Raw genomic sequence first — 27,558 nt, 5'->3', positions numbered from 1 at the left:
GCTAATTTTAGCCAAGGGCAAGCAACGATTCGAATCTGCCTGTAATTGATAATTAATGCCATCGGGCGGTTTTTCAAAATAGCCTTGAAAATGGGATGATGTATTGAGAAGCAAATTTGGATTTTTCCTCGGCCTCGGCACAGTGCGGAATGCCAGTCCAACTGTGTTGCGGGTATGCATTTGTGTATGTGGATGCTTAAAGTCTCGGTGGGTGGGGAATAAATACTTCACGATCAATAGTTGAATCGTTTTCCAAATCTTTCGAAGCCTAAATTGGATTAAAACAGTTGAAGTTTTAACGCTCGTTGGGATTGTTAGTGGTTTTGTGATTTTCTGCTCGAAACGGATTATTGTCTCAGTTGTTTTTTTTTTAGTTTTCATTTTATCAATGTTGTCACACTGTTCTGTCGTTAATTATTTCTGTTTTGTTTGTTTTTGTTTGACTTTTTTTTTGCCCTTGTATTTGAAATTATTCGAAAAAAGAAATCAACGTTTTGTCCACAATTCCTTGTATGAGTCTGTTTCTCTGTTTTATTTTTAACCCTTATCCCCCCTTTTGCATTCACTTTCACCCTCTTCGCCTGCTTTTCATATGTTAGCATTCGATGCGTTACGATGGTAAACAAGGCTGTTCTGTTAACTACATTCTGTTGCGCACATTAAACAACGGTAAACTGGCCAACAACAACATGGAAGTAATGGATAACTACTACAGCTAACACTTTCACTACCCACGGACTACCAACCCCACACTACACACACACACACGCACACTTACATACGCGCTCAGGCGCTCCTCGCGTCTTGTCCTGTTTTGTTGTTTGTTTCTTTCGTTTGTATCTCCTCCTATTTGTTATTTTTCTGCATGCATTCTTGCTCTGCTATTATAGCGTTTCTGTGTCTCTTACTATTTGTTTTGGCACACTCGTTCTCACAGTTTCATGTGCCATCAAAACCGGAGTTGGAAATAAAAACCGCTGCCGCACGACCGGTGTGTCCTTTTTGTCTTCCGTTGGGGTAGGGGGAGGCGGTGGGGGGGGGGGGCTTGGAAGGGATGCTCAAAGACTTTTTTATCCATTTTTGTTTTTTATCAAAAAACCACAAACTTTAACAAACACCCTAGCCTACACGCCAGACATAACGGAATGAACCTTAGCCACGCTATCCTAGAACGGTAAAATGAAGAGAGAAGCGGCAGCCATCTTGTTAGCCAGCGCACATCGATCGAAGATGTTTGTGATCGACGAGTATGATCGTACATCGACCGAACGGAACCATACCTTCGCGTTACTGTGACCTGTGTTTTGTTTTTTTTTTTTGCCGCTACAGCTTGTTCTTTCTATTGTGTTACCTTATTCACTTGCTTCTCCTTTGCGATAATGTGTTCTTCGTTCTTCGTCGGAAGCTTAGTGTAGTGATTAGTATTCTTTTTCGTCCACAAGACTTTTATTTATACTGTTTACCCTTGCCTTTAACACTGTTTATAATCGTCTATTATTTCAACCTCATTATACATTCTTGCTATTAACGATATGTGTTCGCTAGTGCGCCATTTTTAGCTGTGTGAACCACAGTTCAACGATCCCGGAGCGGTTTTGTATACTGAACTTAAATTATTTGTAAGCCTTTAACAGAGTGTATCAACACCTCGCTCGGTTACATTGAGCGGGCGCACCCTGTTTCGTATAGAATTATCTCTCTTCGTACCTTTTTTGTTTTGTTTTGGTTGTATGTTTTTGCTTTAAATTTCAATTATTTAACATTTCATACATCTTTCTTCTTGTTTTCGTTTACTGTTTTTTTTTTTTTTACTTTCTGGAAGCTACCGGATGGCTCTACTTAAAACTCTAAGTAAATGTGTTTGTGATGTGAGTTGCAGATTCTTCGATCCATACATCCAATCGTACACTTAACGGCTCTTCTAGAGCAACTTTTTTTTTGTTTGTTTAATTTTCTAGCTTTATTTTTCTCTCTCTCTTGCTCGCTTCCTCGTGCATTCAATCTATTTCATCCCGCTAAAACACGCTCGCGTGCTTGAATCATGCAACTAAGTTTTCGCTAAGTCTCTTTAGTAGTTTAGAAGTAAGTTTAAGTAGCGTTAAGTGTTTCTCATTCTCTGCACTATAGATAGACGTGTTTTATGTGTACGCTCTTTTCTTTGTTTTGGTTTTGTTTTGTTTTCTTGTGTTTCCACTGTCACGGGGAGGAAAACTTTTTGCTCTCGCAAGTGCTAACTTTTTGCTGCACTTTCCATTTTAGTTTTAAAAGGTATTTGCAGTTTTGGTTTAGAATAGCCTTTTGCTCGTTTTTTTTTTTATTTTTTATTTGATTTTAGTTTTTTTTTATTTGCTTTTGTGCCCCCTCTTAGACGGCTGTGTAGAATTGGTGTGTAAGATTTTATTCCATGCTCGTGTGTCGTGTGGTTTTTGACGTGTATGACGCTGTATGAACAAAGTATGTGCCCGTTTGTTTGTCGTTATTGTTGTTACTTCTGTCAAGAGCGGTGCAATCGGTGCTACAAGCGTACGAGGGTGTATCGCTGCTCTCACTCTAGAGAATTGAGTTGAGCTAAGCAGACTGGAAGAAGCGTGTTACAGTGAGGGGAAGATCAGGCGTAGAAATTGGTGGTTTTCAGTCCTACACTTTGTCACACGGACCAAGACTTCGAAGATGTGTACAAAGGATACAATTCGAGGGAGAGGGAGAGAGAGAGTGTTTGTGTGACTTGCTCGATCCGGCACTCAATGTGCCGAATTTCAAAATACTTCTGATGCAATCCGGGATCGCCAGTCTTATCCGGTAGCTTCCCGAGCTGCTGTGTGCTGTTCCGTTTGTCAACAACTACACCCTGCTGGGTTTCGTGAGGAAGGTTCGTGTCGCTAATGTAATACACATTCTACCTTCACGCTTTCATACGTCTGCTTCTGGTTTGAATGTTCGCTCTTCGTCGGCTTTTTGGTCGAACCTGGTTTTTATGGTTGAGGACTCATACGCGCGCTTCTACCGTTGCGTTGCGTGCGCTGCACGCAGTTAACCGTTACGCCATTGGTTCTACCGTCTCGATAGCGTAACGCTCCCGGGGATGGAAGATGGGTTCGGGTTCGGACACACGCTCCAAAATACACGCTCACTACGGCTACTGCCCACGGGCACCAGCCCGAGCGCAGGACACAATACGGGTGGGATCGGTGCTGCTGACGCTGGTAATGGTGGTGATGGTGGTGGTAGTGGTGTTGTCGATGAGCACGCTCGTCGCGGCCGCTATCCGTGCCACCGCAGCCATAAGTGTCGACCACAGCAGCAGTAGCGGCAGCACCCGTGGAACAAAATCCGTCCAAATTCTAACAGCCGGGGGGCCTTGGCTATCCATCGGCGAAGTTACCTGGCCCCAGTTGGAGCTTATCTCACTTCGGTTCGCCCATCGTCGAACCGACCACTATGATCAGCACGATGAACACGGCTAGCAGCACCAGTATACAGCAGATCGCCACGGCCACCATCGCACTGTTACTCATTCAACTAGCTGTTTTGGGAAATTTTGGCTGCTAGAAACCTCTCGCCCGGCTCTCGACCTCTACCGCCGCCGACGCCGCTCTCTCGGCGTCCTGGAGTGGGTGAGGAGTTCGGGAGCCCACTCACACGCACACACGCGCACACGGTAAGATGCAAACTCGTCACTGGACAAACCGTACCACCACACGACGACGACTAAGGAAGGCTCTGTCAGTACGCGACACGCACCATCGAGATCGATATTACACCTGCCTGCTTAAGCTTGCCACAGAAGAACGCGTGTGGGACGCTGTTACTAGCACACGTCGAACGTTGGTGGTTGCATGCTAGTAGCATCGCTTACAAACGTAATATTATCCATCGGGGAATTAAAATCACAAGAAGCACACGTCCACGGGTCCACCTTTAGAAGGCTGTTTGATTACCAGTTTTTGCTCGAATGATTTGCTGCCCGAATGTTAGACAATATGCACTACAAACTGAACAGAAAAGCCAAACGCACCGTCACAGTCAATCACTAATCACACGTTATGAAGCACAAACAGCGTACGAAATATTGATGCCACCTGGAAAAATAGAGCTATCATTTTACACTCGCACTTCACACTTCTGCTGCTTTCTTTTCTATTAACCGTATCCAATCGTAATCAGATCACATTACAGTACTGTCAATACATTTGCTGTTCGCAATCACACACAAACGAATGTTTTTTTTTCTTATTTCCAACAGATGCCCATTTCTCCACTGTCTTTACACACTTTTATGGGAAATTTGTTTGTTGTGTCTACACATAAACAAGTCGAGTGTGTGTGGAAAAGAATGAGAGAGATCGAGAGAAAAAGATTTACCCTATAAAACAAAACAAAACTGTGCTTATTTTCATCTTTTTTTGTTCGATTTTGCAGCAGCAACCTCACTCAATCTGGACGGAAGGAAGCCCTTACAAAAAAAGCGAAATGCAACATTGAATTTCGAACCAAAATTAAGGCCTGATTGTTGTACATACACCCGCGTACCCCGGCAACCCTGTTGCCTGTTCACAAGCAGTTCTATTTTTGCCAACCAATTTTTGCCCCATCCATTCGATAATCTCGAACCACACGAGCTCGTGCAACGAAGCGCGTTTGAAGCATCTCAGATTGATTCCGCTCGCCCTCCTCTTTCCTGCCCAGCCCCCCCCCCCCCTCAGTGGGGTCAGAGCAAAAATAGGTGGGCAAAAAAAGGAAAACAAACCAGTAATATGCAGCGGTAGAGTGATTTGTTTTCCCATTCCCGGGCCATACTGTTTGTACGAGCATGTTTTGCTTGCCCGTCGCTTGATACACGGTCAAGCGTTGTGCGCGAAGGGCTTAACCCCCCGGAACCGGCTGGATTCGCTCAATCCGTGCGCTGCACACTTTTGCGTACGTTTGAAATGAGAAATTTCAATCATAAGCTACAACTCGTCCTGTTGTTCATGTACATGTTTCTCGTTTTGCGTATTTTTTCCCCGTTTTTTTTTTTTTCAATCTACCAAATGGGAGCAAAACTAACGTCCGCCGCTTGAATACAGCAAGACGCGTCCGAACAGCGCGGACTTTTCCCTTGTTGCTGTTGAAAGCTACGATGGGGGTGTGTGTGTTTTTTTCCTTCCTTTTTTAAAATTTCAAATATTTACTTGCATCTGAACCGTTCTTTGATGTGCATTCCAGGGAATTGTTTCATGTTTGCCAATGCCTTTTATTTCTAGCAATATCAAAGCAAACTGTACTCAAAATAATTTATTGCGTGCTGCGTCATGCTATGGTAAATGAGATCTGTTTATCCCTTATTTTCAAAGCATTAGCATGGCCACATACCAGTTGAAGCAGTACATTATGCTTCACAATTTCGTAAATGTTTTTTTTTTAAATGTTCTAGTGAGAAAAGTTATGTCAAACGCCTTTTTAATGTTGATACTAATGTCAGTTTTCCACACTTGCGATCAAAATCAGCTTTATCTATTAGTTTGGTTTGGCAGCGATTTTTGTCAATCAAATACTCTCATTACAGATCCAAGGAAAAGGTAAAAATTGTAGCATTTTATTCAAACCGCATTCGCGTCCAATTGAGCCAGTTGATTCTAGGATTCTAATGCTGCATACTTGGGTAGGAAATGAGGTCGTTTAAGTAGTTTCATTATAGGAAATTTAATACGTTTTCATTCCAAATATCTAACGCTGGTATCAATAACAAGGTGCCGGACTACCACGTAAGCAGTTTTTTAATTAAATCTTAAAAGCATCATTCAACCGCTCACACTGAATGACACTAACATACGCACGCTCATCTATCTCCTCCCCGTAAGATATATCGTTATCTGTACGATACCTTCTCGATACAGGAGTAAAACATCCATAAATCTCGGTCTCGACCTTCGCATTACATCCTTCAATAAACCAGCACTAAGGGCGGTACGTTTGATCTATACCACACGAGCTCACGTGTGTTTTAGCAACCCGAACTGAGGTTTGCTAAACATACACACAGACAAAAAAAAACATCTTTTAACACACGTACACTCTCGAAAGCACCCATGGGGCCAACCATACCGGTACACCTAACCAACAGCGGAAGAAGTTTCTATGAAGCAGCCATGTAACAACACACACACGCACAGAAAAACATCTCCAAACACCAGAACCGAACAGGGAAACGCAAGCGGCAAGAAAGGACGGGTTGATCGTAAAATGAGCCAAAAAGGATAACCACCGGTACTCGGGCAGCAAATCAGCCCAAAGGATCACGTCCCGACGACAGCCCAATCCCTCCCCCGCAACGCAACGCGTCCGTTCGGTCATGAAAACATACCGAATTTCACGCACCATTCCTTACCGGGAATATGGGTAAAAGAGCGCAACGTAACGGTGGAAATGTGTGTATTTGTATTTTATAGCGTTCCCAGGGCCGAGAAGTGCACATCGAATGATGTGGGCATCCATTTTCCGACCATTTTCCGGCCATAGCTTCCGTACCGGGCCGTGGTGAGCGCTGAACGGTGTCCGGGTGTCACTGGATCGATGGCGGGGAAGAGAATCCTCACCAACATCCGCGTGGATTTGGATAAAAGCCACCAGCACCATTTTCAGGTAGACATGAAACGTACCGCTAAAAGCTGCCTCAATCTTCAATCAGCAACATCTATCAACGGCAGACGCCACATTACATCCGAGCTGGTGGTCGCGTAACATGACACCGAAGGTCCTCGAACGTGGTGCCGGGTAATACGGGCTTGTGTAAGTTGTGGAAGGGTGGATCGCAAAAAAGGGAAATGTTAAGATGGTTCGACTAGTCTGGCAAGAAATCAATATCTGTCCTCATATCAATGTGTATGTGTATGTGTGTGTGTCAATCCTTCATGCGAAACTGGATGCCGTGTCGAAACATCAGTGTTTCGCCGTACTAAGAACCAGCATAAAATGGAAAGCCAATATGAAAGCCAGCGAGCAGTTAAAGAGGGATATTCAATTCCATCGAACGGATCGTTCGGTCGTATTCGCTCGTTATTAAATGCTAGCATCCAAACCCTCAAACGAGATTCAATTATCCTATCTCGTTTTAATCTTTCTCGCATGCTTCTCATACTGAGCGATTCAATGGACACGATTCGATTTCGTTTCGAGGAGCATAAAATATTTCACTTCTCCGACGTGATAAAGAAACCCGGAAACAAAAACGTGACAAAACAAATGACGCCCAATGATTGGATGCAAATGTACCTTCACCAGCACCGTAAACAGTGTGTACTGGAAGCTAGCTTTTCCTGGTAGTAAACAAAAAGAAAACACTGTTGCCTCTCGAACGGGTGCTGCATGAATATTCAAGTATTTCGGCGTCAAATAGATTTTCCTTGCCGCGATCCTTTAAGAAGGATAACACTCTAAAGAACGGGAAAACAAATCCGTTCAAATCTCGGAATCGGTCGAGCACTAACGGTTGCGTTGAAGAGTGGAAGCCATTAGGTAGGACTCTCTATGTGTACACATGTAGGAGTGTGTGTGTGTGTGGGTGTTTTTTCACCTCCCTTTATGTTCCTTTCCATTCTCCCAGACGGCTTGCCATGACGAATGGGAAGACGAATTTCCCATTTGATAAATTACCTTCGCTCTTGCTGTCGCGCATTCTGCACGCTGTTATGCTTTCTGACTCCGGCTCGGTCGGTCCGTTTCAAGTGGTCTTCTTCTGAGCTTCTCTTTCTCTCTCTGCTTCAACCCCGGGTTTTCCATCAAATCATCGGAACACTAGTAAAGGTAGGAAGGAACGCACGCGCAGCGATGAAGAAATCGTTTCGCAAGGTCAACAACACTTTCGCGTCCGTCCAGGCGTGCCCGACGATCATTCGGGGTTCGTCCTTCGTTAACCTTTCGATAATGGGTGCCGACCACCCTCAGCAAAGGGAAAAGGTGTGCACGGGAACTTGACCTCAGGCCCGCCGAGGCCACTCTACCCACCCACTCATCACTCCTAGCGTACTTTAATGTCCATCCGGAACTGTAAATGGGGGCAACGCATCGAGAGGCATCAGGTTTCGGCAATCGTGGTTCACGATTCCAGGAGTGGTCATGATTAACTACTACCTGTGTAGGTCCATTAGCTTAAGAAAACGTACAAAAATGCCGGCTTCTTTTGCGTGGGTTGGAAAAGCCATTAAAAGCAGTGAGTGATGACAAACCGAAATGACCTTCTTATTTATTAATCATCAAACGGGCTAATTCCTCGACCTCTGGCTGGTATGAATCATACTGGTTCGGGTGCTTGGTAGCTCGAAAGTGGCTACACTACTATATTATTAAAATATGCTTTATTAAGGCTTTGGTACACCTTTCCTTTGCCAAAGTCCTTGCTACCAGGTATTTTTTTCTTCTATTTAACGAGCCAGTTCACAGGCCATACAACGAACTCAAGCTTGCCAATAATAACTAGTTCCTACCAGCCACAAATTCCCTTGTCTTCGCGTCCTTAATTTGTTTGCAATTTCTTTTAATTCAACTTTGAATTGATTGTTTTTTGGCCAACCCAAGCGTTGCAGCCTCCCGATGACCTTTTTGCTGACCGATTTCAACAACACCACTGCCGAGCATAATGGGCAGTTGTTCAAGTAATTATTTTCTCGCTTCTCGTTTCCATCGGGCTTGGCATCATGATTCGGGAACTATTTTCCACTCGAAAAAATTCTCGTTACCGGGTGAAAGTGAACCATCCAACTGGAAAACTTTAGCACACAACCAGCAACTTTAGACGATATTTTCTTTTGCTGTCTCTGTGTGTGTTTGTGTGTGTGTGTGTGTGTGTGTGTGTGTGTGTGTACTGACCATGATTACATCATTCAAAATCTGCCAGCCACGTGATGCATGCCAAAAAAAAAAAAGAAACAACAACCCCAGACACATCTATCAGCACAGCTCACGTGTTCTCAAAAGCACTATCACTATCAAGCTATCGGGCTCAAGATGAGCCTACCAACCTAAATTCTGCCTCGATTCCAATATCTCATCAGGGATGGGAAAACCACCACCGCACCGAACCAACGATTCGTATCGTTTCGATGAATCTGCACGACGGAAGCCGGTCACATCCTGTGCCGAACGCTCCGGGAAATGGAAACTGTTGTTTTGCAACCCCTCATCCCCGCTCGCTATTGAAAGGTTCATGTGTAGCGCGCGCTCTCACCCGTATGGGCGTACGGCATATCCTCCCACAGGAAGCTCATCTTCAGCTTGCCTTTGACTGTTTGCCTCAAATCATTGCAGTCTGTGTACACTTCGAGTGAAGCTTTTACGTTTCATTGTGGTACGAATTTCATCGGCATCAGGTAGAGATGTTTTGTGTGCTGCTGTTTTCCTTCACTCTCGACCGACAGGTGAATTGATCAGGCTCGTTCAGAAAAGGAAACCATACTGCATGCTATTGCAAGGAATATTCAACAAGCTGCTGTAATTTTACTGTGTCTCGCGTTTGGTGATATGCACACATACGACGGACACATGCAAAAGAAGCTGTAAATTCGGTTAAATACATTGCAATTGCAATGGCATTCACAAAATTGTATTCCCTACATAAATGCAACATAAGCTTAATTTTGCCTCAATTAAGGTCACACAAATCGCAAACGAAATCCGCCCCAAGAGATCGTGTGATGCCTTAATCTCGTGTGGCGGTGGTGATAACCAGATTCCAAAAATCATCCTCCACCATGCGCTCGCTATTCTGTTCATGTCCTTAATTAATATCTATTTTATGTATTAATTTGTTCACTCGAAGATTGGATGCACATTCATGCCATTTCCATAGAAAAACCAAAACCCGGTTGCCCATACGGGGAAAATCCAACAGATCCCCCACAATCATTTAGCCATCGGATGCATAAGAGTAAGTGTTCTGTTCTGGTGTTCATTAGCCCCGACACAAATACAATTTACTCTGTATATACAGAGCAAGTTTGCGTTTTCTCCAGTTGATTGGAAACAATTTGAAAGCTTATAGCTTATATTGAAATTAATACATTATTTAAAATCGTGTGATCATTAACACCTTTCAGTTTAATTTGAAGCCAAATTGTCCTTCTGTCGTCCATTGCGATGCGAATTTGGCCAACGGTTCATTAAGTTTTTTGCTGCATAATGAACGAAATTTAGACTATATTTCGTTCGATCGATGCCAATATTTATGTGCATGTGGAAGTGCAAAAATATGAATTCAATTGCTATGACGAAAACGTTTACCAGAGTCTGAGGAACATTCGTGCCTACGGTAAAACGAAGAATTTCCTCGAAAGGTTTTAATAAATTCTTCCAACACTTAAAATCAATCTGGTTGCTCGTCTATTATGAAAAAATAGCACAAAACTTGCAAAAAATTTAACGATCAAACTACAAAACCATCGATTTTCGTTTGATGAAAAAAACACAAGCATCTTCAAGTGCGACGTTTGAAGCACACTACAGCAAATCGTATACACAAACATCAGACCGGAATTTGGCTCTGGTTTTGATTTTGCGCCGCGCAAAAAGTTTATAAATATCGCTGTTCAATGCTCAATGCCGGTTCTCAACCACCGTTCGCTTTGATTGAGATGGGCTATTTGCTTGTTGCTGGTGGCTTTCCACTGACCTGCATCCAACCAGACGTTCACGTGTAGCCAGATCAAGGACAAATGCTTCCCAACCAAGCGTTGTGTGTGGGGTTGAAAAAATTAAATACATCACTTGGACAATCAATGAACCATTGTGGCTCGCTATCTTCGATATAGTTTTCTCATTTTCCTAACCAGGGTGCATTGGTTGCCACAAATCCAACCTGCGTGGTGAATCCCATCTCAAAGAAAACAAATTTAAGCATAAAAAAAACAGTCGATTGAACAGACTGATATTCAAATTTATCGATTATTTGCTTCCCTAAATCGATCCTTTATCCATGCGGGAAATAAATTTACTCTTCATTCGTCCACGCTTACACTCAGCCTTTTTGATGCACTAGGGGAAAAGGCTTCTTCCCTCTTCTGGGGTCGTTGGGCGTTGTTTTATTTCTGTGATCTCAATTTTGGTTTTTTTTTTTCGTTTCCTTCTTGCTGCTCCCCAATACTACCGAAAAAGGGAACTGAGTTGAGCATGTCTATTAGGAGGAAGAAAAGCAGTGCTTCCGATAGATGGATGGGACAACTACGTCATTTTCCATTATTTTGTTGGGCAAAATTCCTATCTTTTCCACCGAGACAGAGACACGAATTGATGATGCGGCAAATTATTTCCACCCGGCTCTTCAGAAGCCCAGCGACCGACGACATTCCCCTTTTATACCCAGTCGAACACAAGACGAAAGGAACTTGAAGGACTTTGTTTGTGTGTGTGTGAGTATTTTTAGTTTTTTTAGCTTGGTTTTTTTGTTCGCCTTTCTTTTCCAGTCTCGCTTGCCCTCACGGTGACAGCAATAAAGCCGTGCCAGTCTTTGAAAACTCAAGAGTTTATCCACCGGATCGTTCTTTGGCTCTGTCTGATACCACGTTGATGTGCCTTTGCTATCCAAGGGCCACAGAGAATAAACCTGTGCTCGTGCTATCTTTCTCACACTGTCACTGCCCCCGTCCTTCCTAGTTGATGCTGTGGGCTTATTTTGTAAGCTATTTTTCTCCATTTGCTGATGCTGCCGTCAGGTTTCCATTCAAATATTCACTCTCAACACCGCTATTAGCATCGCTTCTTCATGGGTGAGAATCAATTTTTTTTTTTTGGCACCATGCTATTGCTTTATTGCTTCTCTCCTGCCCTTAGTCCCTATCGGATGTCGACAGAAGGTGACGAAGCTGGGTGTATGAAATTGGCCGCTACGGGGGACTATGGACGTCGACCGTTGTATGATGGTGACGGACCTTCAAGTGGGTAGTAAGTGGTACGAGACTCTAAGAACGCACATCGCAGACCGTTCCAGTGGGTGTAGCTAATTGGCAAAATTGCCTAACTGCAGGAGGCTTAAGGAGAAGAACATTAAAAAGGATCCTCTAGCCGTTGGTGCGTGTGCATTGACTAAATAGCACGAAAATAAACTAGAACTCTCTCATTATTTAACTATGAAAAATAAGAAAGAATACAATCTTCTCTATCAGTGTTTGGGCTACTCTGTGTGAATGAATCATTTCAAATACAGCTTGTTCTAAAAATGTCACCCAATGAGTGTGAAATACGTTTCCATCGCACAATCTCCAACCCTCCAAACACCCGCAAAGCGTTTATGCAAATCCGGTGTTTTTATTTCTGTCGCTTTGACCCGATAAAACACGTTCTGCAGAACACGCTTCAGATAAATGTGTCCATTTTTGGTGACGTTTTTCCAACACTAGCGTTTCGTATCACCCCACGAAGCAAGCAACCAAAAACACAACTTCCCACCACATTTACCCTTCTGTCCTCCTTTTCTCTCCCACAACCCTAAAACCCAATACACATTATGATGATGATTTACGAGCCTAAGGCGCCTCGAGCGTCTAAAAACGGCCAAACTTTTCCTACCGCTCCTTTTCTTCTGATGCCGATTCTGACGCTTCAAATGGCTCGCTTCCCCTGCAAAGCTGCCTAATTCGTTCCGATCAGGAAAACTGTTGCAAACTTTCACCCCAAAACCCGCTCCCACGCAATCCGCTTTTGCCACACAAAAGCGGTCCATTTACTTTCAACTCGTTCTTTTCTTCATGTGGAACGATTTTAGCATTTTTTTGTATCTTATTTTCTTAGCTTATAAAATCCTAACCGAACTGGAACTGAGAAGGTGCACAGATAGGAGAAGAAAAAAGCGAACTTACGCCCAGGTTAAGCTTTTTCTAAACTTCTCCCACGAGTGATCATGCAAAGAGAGCGAGAAACCGATAGGACTTCGGTCAAAACTGCTGACATGGGCATGAAAAGTTGGCTGTTTTGTTGTTGTCAAAAATTGATTAAACCCCACAAAGAATTTGTACGGGCGAGGGATTGGCACAGACAAGCAGGATGGGTTGCAGATTTGGATGAGATTTGCCTCAGTCAAACCTTTCCTAATGGGACGTGTAAAATGTGTAACAACATGAAGGTTACCCAACCCGATCATGATGGACTTATGATGGTAATAATTCTATCTTCTTAGGGAGGCTGTATAGGAAAATTGATGCATCACTTTCTCCTCTCGCCCAAATAAAGACAATATTTAAACTCGATACTACAAAACAATACTACAAAACAAAAATGGAAGCACTTAAAACACGGCAGAGCTTAAGTTGACGAAGTATGGAAAAGTTTCCAAATAATAGCGAAAAAACTCTCCCCAGTTATGCACTTCCCGACCGTTCTCTGGGGGCAATTTAACGAGCTGGTAGCAGAAGAAGAATAAAAAAAAATAACACCCCTACAGAAACGTGGTGGACCGTACTTCGAAAACATCTCCCTCCATACCGAACGAAACGCACATAAGCAAGAAAATCTCACTCACTGAATGGCAAAATGGTGGCCATCAATGCGTTTCACTGAGGCCGACACGATTACTTACAAGAGGCCGTTTCTTTATTATGTGCTTCATTCTCCGGATGGCCAATCGTTGCCACGTCCAGCTCCCGACGGGTACGAGTAATCAGCATTTTCAGCCGAACACAGCCACATCGTAGCAAAGGCTCGAGAACTAATCATTCCTTCCAAACTTATTAACGTTTCTTTTCCGGTGGCATGAGCCTCCACCATCTTTCACCATACCAGAGTCCCTCGTTGCGCATCCATTCCATTTCAACGGAACGGAAATGGACAGCACTTGGCCGTACTTTCGCTTCAGTTCTTCAACCCATCCCAAGCCTCTACCTCTCACCTCTTTCGCCTCCTTTTGCGCTCTTATCGGGTTTGAGAAGAACATTCTTTATCATTGAAGTTCGCAACTGGAACGTGTGCACTCGAGATTGTTATATACTGCCAATACTAGCGATGCCACACTAAGGCGTACGGCGTCCGGTGCTCGCCATCGATCGAGTCTTATGCTGCTCATCCCCAAATAGCGTACGGGCTGTGTGGGTGGGCTCTTGCGTGCATTCGACCCATCTACCCACCCCGTTTTCCCCTATTCACTTCCTGCCCTGTTGGGAGACAATAAAGCTTACGAGAGCTGAACCCAATATCGAAACAATCTGTATCCTTCCGATGCTTCGTCGCTTCGCGCACACAACCAGTATCGGGCGTATGAAAAATTATTGGAACGCTTCTAGTTTCTTCCTTCTGTTGCTTGAATGATTCATGGGGTTGTTTTATATTGTTTTCCTTCTCTTCTTCCGGATATATTGAAACAACACGAAACACGGAGGAAAAACTCATACAAATTCAATTAAAGATATTCATCTTGCAGTCTGTGGAAGGTAACGGGCAGGCAGTGTAATGATCCTCCTCGGGCTGGATGTAATGGTGTAATTCGCCCTAATGCACCCTTAATACGACCAGGCTGGTTCCGGGAGCTGGATGGGGAATATTGTTCATAATTCTCGGCCAAAACGGCTGCCAGGCTGCGTGTTGAAATTGTTTTCCTAATAACCAACCGATCGGATCGAAAGCGTGGTCGGAATGCAAATATGCAAGCTTCAATAAAGTGGCAATCATTTATTCATACACCAAACGCCACACAGAGAAGCTGCAAATGAACGGGTGCGCCTCAAGTGCGCGCCAACGCTTGGCTTGGTTCGTAATTAATGAGATGCCATGAATATTTGATGCATGAGTTTAGTGTTTGGTTTTTGCTTGAGCTGGGAATGATGGATGTGTGCGCACGTTTGCCATTTAGCGGATTTCTTGTAGTTCGTCACGAAAGGTAGACAAAATTTACATTTACATGTTCGTTTGCTTCAAATAAACCTCCCCTCATACCAGTATCCGCATTCCCGAATATTGGAATCCTTTTCCAAATCTTTTCACCATTAAAACTTGAATTCAATTCCCAGCCCGAATCACCGATCGCGACGGAAAGTAAAATCAATTGCTCGGCCTGAATGGCTTTAGGCAATTTACACATTACACATTGGCTCGATTCTTGGGACCTCCTGCTGTTCCATGGACCGGGAGCGGCAAACCGAATGGAAATGAAAGTGATTCATCTCGCGATGAAGATTAATGGTAATCCGTTTTTCGCTTTTTTTCTGGTTGGCCGCCATCGGTAATGGTTTGACGATGGGCCGTACGTTGATCTTCAAATCGTTCCCCGAAGACGATTGCTATAGGTCGACAAATACCCAGCAAAAGGTCTTTTCTCAATCGTACATTTTTTTTTTCGTTTACTGCATGTACGGATGAGTCAATAACTGGTACCGTCAAAAGACGTTCGATGGCGTAAGCATAATAACACCACCGTGCTCGCACTCTCAAAGACAGCTTCATTCCCGCTTTCACGCCCATCATTTCCATGCGTTTCGAGCCCTAGATAGTGTTTACTGAATACACTCCGATAAACATAAACATGTTTCTATCGCCCGCTGATCGAAGTGAGAAAAATCCACTACCAGCCACCACCAACCACCAGGCGCCTCCATCGACACTTCAGCAACATGCGAAACGGAATGGAGACGCATGGTATGTGATGAAAGGCTAACCCAGGGGGAGACAAATTATGGCCCCTCGCGGCTGGTGGTGGTAGTTGAATCACGTGAACTGTTGACTCGAAAGAAAACGAATACTCCATTATGGATGCAGTAATGAGCTATATTCGATCGCTGGAGCTATATTTTGGTACTATCGAGATGGAATCGGAGCGAAAGGCTATTTAAGGCACTAATGGATGGTGCTTGTTGCGCTACGCCAAACGTGAAGAGGTACTGGTAGTCCTGAGCCTGTGAGAGCTATTTGTCTTACAGTGCAATGACTTTACCAGAGTTAAGTTCATTACGCGTACCACGATCGATGGTTTGCGTGCTACCGTACGCACGCACCGAGACTACTTTCTTGGCTGTGAATAACCTCCAATTGCTTCTCGCAGTCTTTGCAGTAGCGTACTGCACGCAACCAGCCAAAAACCAGACGAAGCGCGTAATTGTTTTTTCACTATTTTCTATTGTTAAGCGAGGAACGCTTTTTAGTTGCTACGTGTTGAGCGCAAAGTTGAATTGCCAGACGGCAAATTAGTCTTGACTGCTACACAAATTTCACATTTCGTCTAGTCATCCTGGTCGTGTGCTGGTATGCACAGAATTGCTGTCTGAAAACAAGCGTCTAGCGTTATAAGGCACGAAAAATGTTGCCACAATTTCCGGCTTTATTTAACCCCCTGAAAAAGAATGTTTGTATTTCACATTCCAAATACTAAAATTATCTTAATAAGGTCAGAACGGATGTTATACCATTTTTTAACACAGCCTCTTTCTTTGAATTAAACTCCAAACACCCAGCATGGTGCAACGGAATTCAGAAGCAAAGCAAACCCATCGAAGCGAAAGTAAGCGCTTGATAAGACTTCTAGCGTAGCCCATACTTTCAATTATAACCTCTTTTCTATTTGTTTCTCTTTTACTGCAGCTTCTTATCCAATACTTTTACGAACAATTTCCAAGCGAATGAAGACATAGACTATATGAACCATTTTTTCCATCTCCCCGTGTTCAAGATTTTACTTTTCGTCTGTACGAAAACTTTGCGTTTTCGTTTATTGCCTGTTCCACTCTCATCTATTTTTACTATTAAGATTCCATTTTCTCTCTCCTTCTCTTGCTCTTGCTGTCACACAGGCACACACACTTGCATGGATTCTCTATTAAACAACGATGGTTCTCTTGTAAAATTTCACCACTTCATATACACGTTCCTAGCCCATTGATATCCTGTTTTGAACATCCACCGCCCGCCATGGGCAGGTCGCAATTCTTGCTCATCCAGTCGATGTCGTGTCCCCGGGAGTCTGGATCACACGTTGCCAGTTATGCACAGGCAGATTACAGACACACGTACACACAGGCGCGCGTGCTCATACAACCATTCTTCAGCACTGTGCATTCTCCATTTTGATTAACTTCTTTGCGTTCACACGTTTTACAGGTGATATCGGAATATCTGCTTCCGGTTTTGTGAAACTTGAAATCGCTCAACCGAATCCATTATCAAACGCTGGTCTCTGTTCTTTCACCAACCGTATCCGGAAGTCGCACGACATGGCCTTGTCTCACGATCAGTTGTCAGTGTCATCGAACTAGAAATATACACCATCACATGATCCAACACCTCTACTGCTCTATGAACAGCCAAACCATGGTACCAACTCAATTACCAGAAAACACAAGCAGCACAGATTGCAACATTCAGACTCTCTTCCTTAACTGTAAAAACACAACCCTTCCTGAACGGCACAAGATGTTACAGGCGTGCTGTCATCGTTCGTCGAACGAACGATGAGCGTCAGTCACGGGTTAACGGAACGGTCCAGGAACACACCAGGGCGCTGAAGTGGTCAGACACATACACTCACGCACGCGCTGGCTAGCTGTAAAATAAGGAAGGGTCTCTGGCACTGCTTACAGCTCGGCCGACGAAAATCGACTGACTGTCGAACCAGCGCACTCGGAATACCCGGACACGAGCGCCCGTCCAATTCGCTCGGAACCCTAGAAGCGTGCTTGTTGGATGGTTCGGAATTTCGGCTCGCTGTTTGCGCGGTGGGGAAAACACAGTTCCAGTGGTCGTCAGAAGGAAAAAAACACGCACACACACACACACACATACAATGTTGTGAGTTCCAAGGGCGTACGTCACTCACTGGAACGAGCGAGAGTTCTCAGACGTAAGCAAGTGCTGTGCCGGGAAGTATAGACTTTACAAGTTCCAGCATCCCACCACAAATAGATGCTGCTGAGTTCTAGAGCATACATTCGGCACCGACCAGGGAAAAGACTGTTCGTCTTGGTGGGATTGTTTTTCTTCTTGCTATGATTCTCCTCCAGGAACTGTACTTACAGACACGCTTGGCAGTAGCCGTATATGAATCTTGCCAACGATGTGAGAAGGTTTACCGTCGTGCAAGTATGCGTGTCCTGGTACACGGCTGGTACCACATTATGCACACAGCTGATGAATGCTGTTGGTGTATGCATACGTTCGAATCATTTACTTTGGCACATGCAAAGCAAGACACCCAAAGAAGCAATCCAGTCGTGATTGCGGTCATGGATCTTGATGAGAAAACGAACGACACTCGTGCTCCAACAAAAAGCATCGAGTGTCGGAGTGGTTCCATTTTCGGAATATTGCATTAAAACCACAGTATCCCTTTTTCCCTTGATTAGACAAGCTAATTAAACGAGCTGCTGGGAACCTTTCGCTGTGCCCGGACAGCTGCTTCCGAGGGTGACACTTGTTCGGTCTTATTCGGGGAACCAACTTTTATCAGAGAGCCGCACGGGGAATTTCACGCAAAATATCAAATCAGAGCTCGGTACGCATTTTGGTAGAGGCCCGCGCGGTGTAATCTACACCCCGTCAGTACAACAAGGTAACGGCAAGAGTCGTTGGGTTGGACACGCATTTTTAGGAGTACTTCCGTTACGGTTCGGTGGCATTAAATCTGCTGCCCCGGTAGCACTGGTTGAAGGCAAAGTTTTCAACTCACCGCACAAAGCTCGTTCGGTGCTGCTGTTTCCGGGAACAATCCGAGCTGTTTTGCACCGCTTTGCGCCTCAAATAACTCCAAAAACCAACCGTAATTATTCGCCGTACAGCTCAAATGGTTGCCAGCCCTCTCAGGGGATGGGTTTTTTTTTCGTCGCCGTTGCTCTTCTTTTCCATCGTGGTCCCACCAGAACCATCGTGGCTTTTGCCACTAACTTTTAACCGACCGAGGCCAACCTCGACGGAATGAGCTGAGGAAGAACTTTTCGCGGACCGATGTGTATGTGTGTTTGTGTGGGTCTGTGGGATGAGCGAACGTCCAGGAAGAAGATGGTGGTTGTACCAACCCATCATCTACCACATCACCAACCAGCCCACCAATGCCAACCAAGTGGGAATCTACTTCAACGCGTGGCACTTGAGGTGAATGAAAAGAAGCAAGCAAGCGAGCAAAAAATCCCAGCAACAGCAACACGCACACAAAAAAATACTAAAAATCAAATAAGCACAAGAAAAACTTCCTTGCGGTGGCCGGCAAAGGGGTGTCCGAAACGGTCCAGGAAGGTTGGGAAGCGAACATCGTCGACACAACGTTTCCAACGAAAACAGACACCGTCCAACTGGTCGTGAATGCTGTGCGTCATCTGGCACCATCACCAGTATCGCAGCCACCCTCCCCAGCCGTGCTTGAAACTTCGAACCTATTCGAGCCTATCGAGCGATGGAAAGAGACGGCAAAGGACATCCTAGTGCGCCTCGCTAGCTTCCTTCGCTAGGGCGACCTGCCTCGGCTAGTACCGGGATCAACCTTACTGAAACAATTGCCATTTGCCTTTTCTTCGCCTCTTTTGTCTTCGCAGTTTTCATGCATGTGTGTGTGTGTGTGTTTGTGGCTCTGTATGTGTGCATGCATTTTTTGCCACCATTCCTCTGTAATATCCCGGGTGTTTTATCCTTCCACCGATTGGCCCGGTGGGCGCTGCCGGTCCGTTCTGCTTTCCGGTGCTATACGATACGCTCGATCGACGGACTTAATTTTCACCCTCTTCAACAACCGGAAGCAATGAGGGTGGGCCAGGGGCATACGTCAGCAGGTGGGGAAGAAGGAAAGTGAAATGCTCGGTTGAAGCTGTCCGAGTCCTTGCTCCCGTTTCGCTACGGCCTAAACCGTACCGATCATCTCATTTTCAAGAGCCAACCACCCCAGCCTGTCCGTGCTCGCGCCCTCATACCCTCGGAGATATCATTTCCGAGGACAATTCAAAGTCCCGGCCCACCATGCGAGTATAGTCACCCAGAGTGCCAATATACTGCTACAGACACTCAAAGACACCACTCCTGCAAGGGAACCCAGCGAAGCGCTTATATTGATCGAGCACCGCACGAGCTTCCAGTGCCCGAAAAGCCCGAAGCTGTGCACGAAACCCGAACGCACTGTTACCACGGGCAACCAACCACCTCAGGCATGGGAAAATGCCTTCGCTTCAAAATGCGTCCCACCCTTCCAGAATCCCACACAGCATGCAACAGACCCGATCCATTCCAATGCCATTCGACATCATCATTATCATCATGGTTTGTGCCATCCCGCGTCGTTATCTCTCGGATTTTCACCATGTACGTGTATGCGTTCGTTGCTGTAAAAGTACTGCTACTTATATGCATGCATGTGTGTTTGTGTGTGAAAAGGAAAGCTGTACAAGCTCGTGTATGGGTGGATGGGTTTTTGTAAAAGGATACGTCGTCGCCCATTGCACACGAGGATACGCAAGCTTCAAGAGCTCCACACACTGTTGGCTTTGGATGCTTTTTGCCGGTGTCAGGTGAAAAGCTAGCTTTCGACTAACCGTCCCAGCAGAACCTTTCGGTCTGTTCAGCCCTATTCTGGTCTCAATGTCCCACCTGCATACAACCCTCGCGAGTGGGGTGTCCTTCGGACCAAAGCTGGTGGGTCAAGTGTCGTGAATGTTTAGTGGCGATACGTGTTCCAAGGACAACAAATGCGACCTCGTGCAAAGCGATACCGGGAAGCCTGCCCTGTGCAGCAACAGTAGCGGCACAATGTTGAGCCAATTGCAGGGAAATTTTCACCCCCTGCTCCGGCCTTGGTACGTGTCCCTGTTTTCGCGTAAACTTCCCGCTTTACTTTCCTCTCCCATTTTTCTCGGCAGGGTTTTCTGTGGCTGCCTACGGGATATACATCTGTTTGATTGGATCCCTTTTTGTGCTCATTTGGCGTTACTTTTCACCCTTTGTCGGATAAAGACACGTCCCGCTCGCTAAACGTTACTCAATCGAGTGTAAAACTATATCCCCACCCGTGGCGTAAGAGTACCAGCGACAATCTTTCGCAATCAATGTGTGATGGGTTTGCATTAGTTGCATGAACAATCTCATCTACAACAGTATCATTCCCGCTATTGCTTTACCTTCTTTTTTGGGAGGGAAAGTGCTCTTGGCTCGTGAAAAACTTCGATGACAATTAGGTGAAATGGGCCGTATTTGTCATCTTCATGTCGATTGCTAAATAATTCCGGTGTCTAATATTTGTTTGTCGGGGGAAACGCATAAGCCAATAACGATGCGTACACGATGAATCGTATCGATTATTGTGTGATAATTAATTTTATTTCGAACATTTCAAGACGCTTTTATTTGCTACATAACGGTGACGGTTTTCTTATAATTGGGATAAGATATAAAACATGATCACAAGAAATTCATGTCAAGAAATGCAATAGCAAACATACTCTGAGAAGCTTCTGTAATGGCAAATTATTTAAATCAAAATAAAGCCAAACTTTATCCATGTTTCGAACACGTTCGAATACACAGAAAACATACAGCCATGTCAAATATCCTCATTTCATTACACGAGCAGATGCACGAATCAACTGTTGAAACATTTAAAATGTGAAAATCTCAATTAGACGAACATAATTTAAAGTCGTTTTGAATGCATGAATAACATAGAATTTAAGGTCCAGGATATACTAAACCACATATTTCATTTTGTTAAATATTGTCTTAATAATGTATAGAAGCCCTTTTTGACTGCTAAATCGCATTTAAACACTGCAGCTCCAACTCCTTCTCTCAGCTCATGAAAAGAGTGCTCATGTTGCTGATTAATGGATCACGATAAACCTGCATTCACCTGGTAGAGTGTCCAATTCAACCAACAGGACAGACTATTGAGAACTTTAGCAAAGCAACGTTTTCCAAAGATTGAGTGCACTGTACGCTTGCCGATCGATCGTTTACATGTAACATTCACTCTCCAGCGTTGAATGGGATCACCGCTTGTACTAACACAGAAAACTTCAGCGACAAAACATATCGTAAATGAAACGATCCAGCAAAGTTTATTCATTTACAGTGCAGCACTAACGGATCGGTCGCTCGCAATAGATAAATTTCAATGTTCAGTGTGCTGTTTTCAACTTGCACACTCTCACTCCCATGTAGTGCACGAACGGTCGAACTGAAACAAAAACAACTCCAAAAAACCATACCCTGCACAGAAAATGCCAACACAAAACCCAAATGACACTCGGCGCTGCTACGCGTTCAACGCAGCTAAACCGGGGCGGAGAAGCCAACAACAAAAAAAAACCGCTTCGACCACAAAAGGTAACCACAAACGGTCAGAAACCTTTTCAAATGCGGGAGCACCGCGAGTTGATTGCATAATTGAATTTCTATGTTGGATTCCGCGAAACAGGCCCATTAATTGAATGCGCCGCACCGAAAGACTTACCGCAATGCATGCGTTCTCAAAAATTGCAAGTTCCGCTCCTGCGTTCAAACATTCCCAAACGACGGTTTGTTCCGGGCGCACTTACCTATGCGGGAGAGAAAAGAGAACATGAAAAATGATTAAATTAAACCAACCATTAATAAATACACCAAACAAAAAGGGTATTAAAAACCCTTCCAATGTGAGTTATTTATTGCTTTAATTGACACATCCTCTCGTGTGCGATATTTGCGGGGGAAAAATGTACAAAAATGTATCCTGTAACATCACACGGCAATACAAAAATAAAGCATAAAATAATTTGAAGCAAAAAAAAAAGCCCAGCCCCCCTCATAAAAACCGTTCAATTTCATACGAACCGTGCTAACAAGACGATAAACTTGCCGCTTCTCAATTTGGCAAACGGTGCAGCCGCCCGAACGGTGCTGGGTAATCTTTACAAACCGGTCCACCGACCGAGAGATAATTGATTAGATTTTTCTCCATCAGCAGCGCTAGCGAAGCGTAAATCAATTTTTTACCGCATTAGCCGAACAGCAGGAGCAGCAGCAGCAGCAGCAGCATCATCATCAATTGCCGTTCAATCGTCGCCGACGATCGGGCCGCACAAATAGACGCAAGATGCTGACGCGTATCGGTTCCGATCGGAAACCCACATCCGGAAGATGGGTGGGTCAGGTTAAAAAGTAAATGTTCTCATTCGCTCACTCACTCGCACGCTTTCTTCCATCTTCGGTCGCATCATCCACTCCCGATTCCATTTCATTTGTGGCAGCATACTCACCCCATTGGGCCATCCCAGGAGTAGAGTGAACGTTCCGTGTAGGAGTTTTGGGATTTTCATAAATTGTTGTTCCCACTGCGGAATTTACCCGGTGCGGTGGTTGTAACTTTTCTCCCCACAAAAATGGTTGAACCTTTCGTCCCATCGCTCTGACCGTTGGCGTCAGAGTCATCGCCGGCGCACGGGTGCCATTTTTAAGAAGCACCGATCGAGCCTCGAGCATTTGCCCTTTGGCTGAAAACTAGAAAAGTGTATTTATTACGGTTACCTGATACGCTGGTACCGACCTCGAGTAAGAATTTTATCCATTAAAATCTATGGCAAGCAGCGCCTGTACCGTGCCCGACTTGGGAGGCTCAAAAACTTACGACCTTCCCGAGATCGGAGTGAATGTTTTAATTAACATCTCACCATTCTAGCAAGCGCGAGTGGGGAAGGCTGGTGAGGAAGCTTTGGAGGGGGAATGAAACAGCTTATCGGCAGATTGCCTCACAGCCACAGATAGACCATGCGCGTGAAGGTTTGGAAGCGACTAATAATGAGCTCCCGACGATTACGCTACCACGTGGCTTCCCGGGCGCACTGTAAGTCCACCTGGAAGTCAATCAATTCTCATTAATTATTCTCCACCAACCGGCGCCAACGAACGGTGTGTCAGTTTATGAGCACTCGCTCGTGAGTGGGCAAATGTACGCTGGCACAATGATTAAAAGTGATTGGATCATCAAAATTAGGATTTAAAAATTAACTAGAGGACGTGGTTTAACGACACGCCGGAAGTAAGTGATCCACCATCCAAACGTACAGCTGCTGCTCCGACCAGAAGAAAGTGACACTTGATTTTCTGGATGGCTCGGGGGCCCGTGATTAACTCCAAGCCCTTGCTAACACCGCACCGTGACGTGCTAATCACATTTACATTACTAAAGATTTCAATTTCCCCTCCGAAGAAATTACTCTACCTGCGAGCAGAGGTTTTCACGGTCGCACCTGCCAAACGGGGAACCGAATTTCATTTGCAAGGATCAACTTAATTTCTGCACTCCCCTCTCCCCTCATACTCACAACACCCCCCCCCCCCCCCTTCCACTCCTTCGTCATGGTTCCAAATATACCAAACAAATACGGCTGCTAACGAATCAAATGGTGCTGACAGTTTTACGACCCAGAACATTAGCCGGCAACAAAACTCCGGGACCTCGTACCGCGTGGTATGTTATTAAAATTTACAGCCAAGACCAAAACCGTCTGCCGTTGGTAGCTCTAGTTACATCCTAGTAGGACTTAGGGATCGACGCTCCACACGGCAAAAGGCCTGCCAAAAAAACAAGAAAACAGGAATCGTAAAAATGGTCAAAAAATACGCGCTACAACACAAAACCGTGACAATCATACACAACGGGCGTCAGTTTAACAGTCAAGTTCGAATGGCATGAGTCCCAAACCAACGGGCCCGAAATGGCAAAGGAATCTTCTACCCCACATGACTGCACGTCCCCTGTTGTTTGTTCGCTGACCGTTTCGGTTGGTAGGTAGGTCATAAAATGAGGCACTTTAAAATCTGCTTAAATATGAATGTCAAATTTTTAGCACCGCCAAACAAATTCCGCTTTCGGTAGAGACGTTGCTGTTGTTTCATCTGCACGTGTAAATACAAATAGCACCGAAATGCCACAGGAATCGTAAGAAAACGTCTTTGTTGCGTTTTGTCTCAGAACGCAGGAATGTTAATTTCAAACAGGGCTTGATACGTAAATGGTAAATAAAAATACAACTAGCTGTACATGCCTGTGTTATACGCTATTGTGCAAATATTTGAAAATGTTGAAACAAACTTCCGGTTGTTAGCGAGCTTCAAACGGACTGTTACTAATCGTAAAGTTAAAATAGTGTGCCTTTCGTAGGCGAAAAAGCAACGTTTTTCGGCACAAGATTCATATTTGAAATTTATTTGTAAGATGTGGAAAAAATGTATTGTTTACACTACACGGAACAGAGCCCTAGGGTTCCTTACGCTTTCATCGTTTGCTTCACTTGTGGCAGCCGTTAAGGTGCAATATATTTAGACATCGTGGCGATTAATTATCATCACGATGTTTGTTAGTGAAATGAATGGAAAGAAAAACATGTAACCTTTTGGGTCAGATGCAACAAACCCCGTTTGGCGTATACGTGTTTCTGCATCGTAATTAACTTCATTTAATGACTCCTGTGCAAATGCTGTACGACGTTGTGCTTCTGCAAAACTCAAAAGCTATGGAACAGGGGTTTAGTTTTTGCAATTCACTGCCAAAACACCGAAAGAGTTTCTTAGCATTTGCTAACTTTATCCGTCTCTTCTCTGAATATGAATGGTTGATCGTTCAAAACCATGTTTTCAACCACATTATTCATAGTAAAAACAACACTCTGAACGTTATATCACTTCTATCGTTTAAATAACATTGTTAGTACTTGTATGTACGAAAACTTTTATAGAAAATAGTAGATCTCTATGGTAGTATCAAAAATGCCACATACAAAAATTCACCGGAGTCATGTACTATGTGCTGTACTAAAGTTTTAGGACTCAGTATTGTCAGTCATTCCACGGAAGTTGAGAATTCTTGCTATTCCTCTTGTATTCTAATACAAAAGATGATTTCCTGATAAATTAAAAATCTCCCTGTAAACATATGGGGTATGTGAAGGCGTACAAATATGTATTAAAATAAAACAATCACAATAATACCCGTACAAAGAACTTGTGCATATTGGGGAAGCACATTTGAATGTACGTGAAACATACAATGTATTTTCAAAATATTATTCTGTTGCTCGAGGTGTTAAAATATTTCATTAACCTCACAAATCTACCCACCCAAAAAAAAAAACGGGAACTGGGAACCGTTTGTTCACCTTTTAACCGTTTTGAATTCAACCATTTGTTGGTACTGTTTCTGCTTTGCTGCTTTTATTTCAGGCTCTCTGTTCCATTTAAGCTCTATAGCATTCGCTAGAATGAGCTTTTCCTTTTCATTTCCCATATTTTCTTCCTCACTGCTCACACTTTTTCACGTTTATCATTGAAACGTTACCCCATACACTCTCGCAACTTCACTGCTCAAGGGGCAACCGGTGCCACTCGTGGAGGAGGATTGGTCGTAACCAACGTAACCAAGCGCACACTGCTTTCACTAAACGCTCGACCGTATGAAGTCGAGTTTCAGAAAACTTTCCTCCAGTGCACACCGTACACCAGCATCATCACCATCACCCGTTTTTTTTTCTTCTTCTCCAGCATCCATCACTACCGGTACCGGTTGCAAGCGTAAAAGGATTGCGTAATTGTGCTCGGCAAGAGCCCGAAGTTGTTTATTTACCTTCCTGCCCCGAAGCTCTGGACACATTGAAATCATTGTCACTTCCACGAACCTCCGTGGAACCGCCCCGTGGGGGGGGGGGGGGGGGGGGAGGGACGGAGAGAGAGAGAGCAAAAAAGAGCATGCAAAAAGGTTACAAAAATCTTGCCAGTACTTGTAGATATTTAACCACATCTTCTCCGCGCGCGCACTTCATACTACACCTCGGTGTCAGATGCACACCTCGGTAACGCAATAACTTACAGAGCCCAGCAAGAGAGTAAATAGACGGAGGCCAAAAAAAGGAGGTTGAATTGAGGGAGCTAGCAATCGGCTTTACTGCAGCACAGGAAGAACCACACAGAGGAGCTAGTCGTAAAAAAAAAGCGAAAGCTATTAACATGAACGAGACTCCGATCCTGGCTCGTTCTTGCTGATGAGTTCGAGTCATTTTCATGCTGCATCCGCCCCAGCTTACCCACAACAATCTCTCGAAGGTGTCCATTTTTAATGAATGAAAGCAATACAAACAATAAGTATCCAGCAAGCTGAGCGACGACTGTACGAATAATTTATGATGCAAATGTATCATCTCTTTTGATAACCAACAAAGTAAAATGAGTCAATGCAAATGAGCCGGAAAACGTTGTCAAATTTGTTTTACTGAATTAAAATGTTATCTCTAAGTTTCTGTTGCGCAAAAGGGTTTCGAACAAGTGCAAATAGCTTCCAGTACACAACGGACAAAGACTAACTTACTTTGAACTACGAGCTACAAACGACGTTCAAATGGTGCGTAGTTTATCTGTAATATTATATTGTTTATTTTTCCACGCCATTTCATATGCGTCTGTTTAGGCCTACCTACGGTCTGTATTTACAACAATAATCGCCTAAATCAATAAACTGAAACGGACATAACATTGCCCACTATTTTTCGGGCCATTTTCTGCAATAAAGCCACGTGCAAACTGTCTCACTGTCGAGAGCATTCAAAGGGAAACGTTAGCCATAGTAAAAAATAAACACACAGCTCAGCGAAACGGCAAAACCGTGGTCCATTTTGA

The 27,558-nt window shown here is 44.3% G+C and overlaps 3 protein-coding genes across 10 annotated transcripts in view; all 3 read right to left on the bottom strand.

Annotated features, from left to right (window-relative positions):
- Positions 1-27,558, bottom strand: part of LOC126557127 (uncharacterized) — a 402,968-nt gene that overhangs the window by 333,869 nt on the left and 41,541 nt on the right. Inside the window, exon 6 of one of the 3 annotated variants that reach the window (XM_050212797.1) lies at positions 1,835-1,845. The exons of the other annotated variants lie outside the window; for them this stretch is intronic. The gene's annotated coding sequence lies outside the window, so the exon portion shown is untranslated. Of the gene's footprint in view, positions 1-1,834; positions 1,846-27,558 lie in introns of those variants that run through there. 3 annotated transcript variants of the gene reach the window in all.
- Positions 1-27,558, bottom strand: part of LOC126556727 (cubilin) — a 68,572-nt gene that overhangs the window by 31,290 nt on the left and 9,724 nt on the right. The window lies entirely within an intron of this gene.
- LOC126559590 (uncharacterized) lies at positions 3,208-3,569 on the bottom strand. The gene has a single exon (XM_050215761.1). The coding sequence runs from the start codon at positions 3,513-3,515 to the stop codon at positions 3,405-3,407; it is 111 nt and encodes a 36-aa protein (XP_050071718.1). The 5' UTR covers positions 3,516-3,569; the 3' UTR covers positions 3,208-3,404.

Source organism: Anopheles maculipalpis, chromosome 2RL (assembly GCF_943734695.1).
Source record: "Anopheles maculipalpis chromosome 2RL, idAnoMacuDA_375_x, whole genome shotgun sequence".
Classification (NCBI taxonomy): Eukaryota; Metazoa; Arthropoda; class Insecta; order Diptera; family Culicidae; genus Anopheles; species Anopheles maculipalpis.
This window is presented reverse-complemented; position numbering and strand designations above follow the sequence as displayed.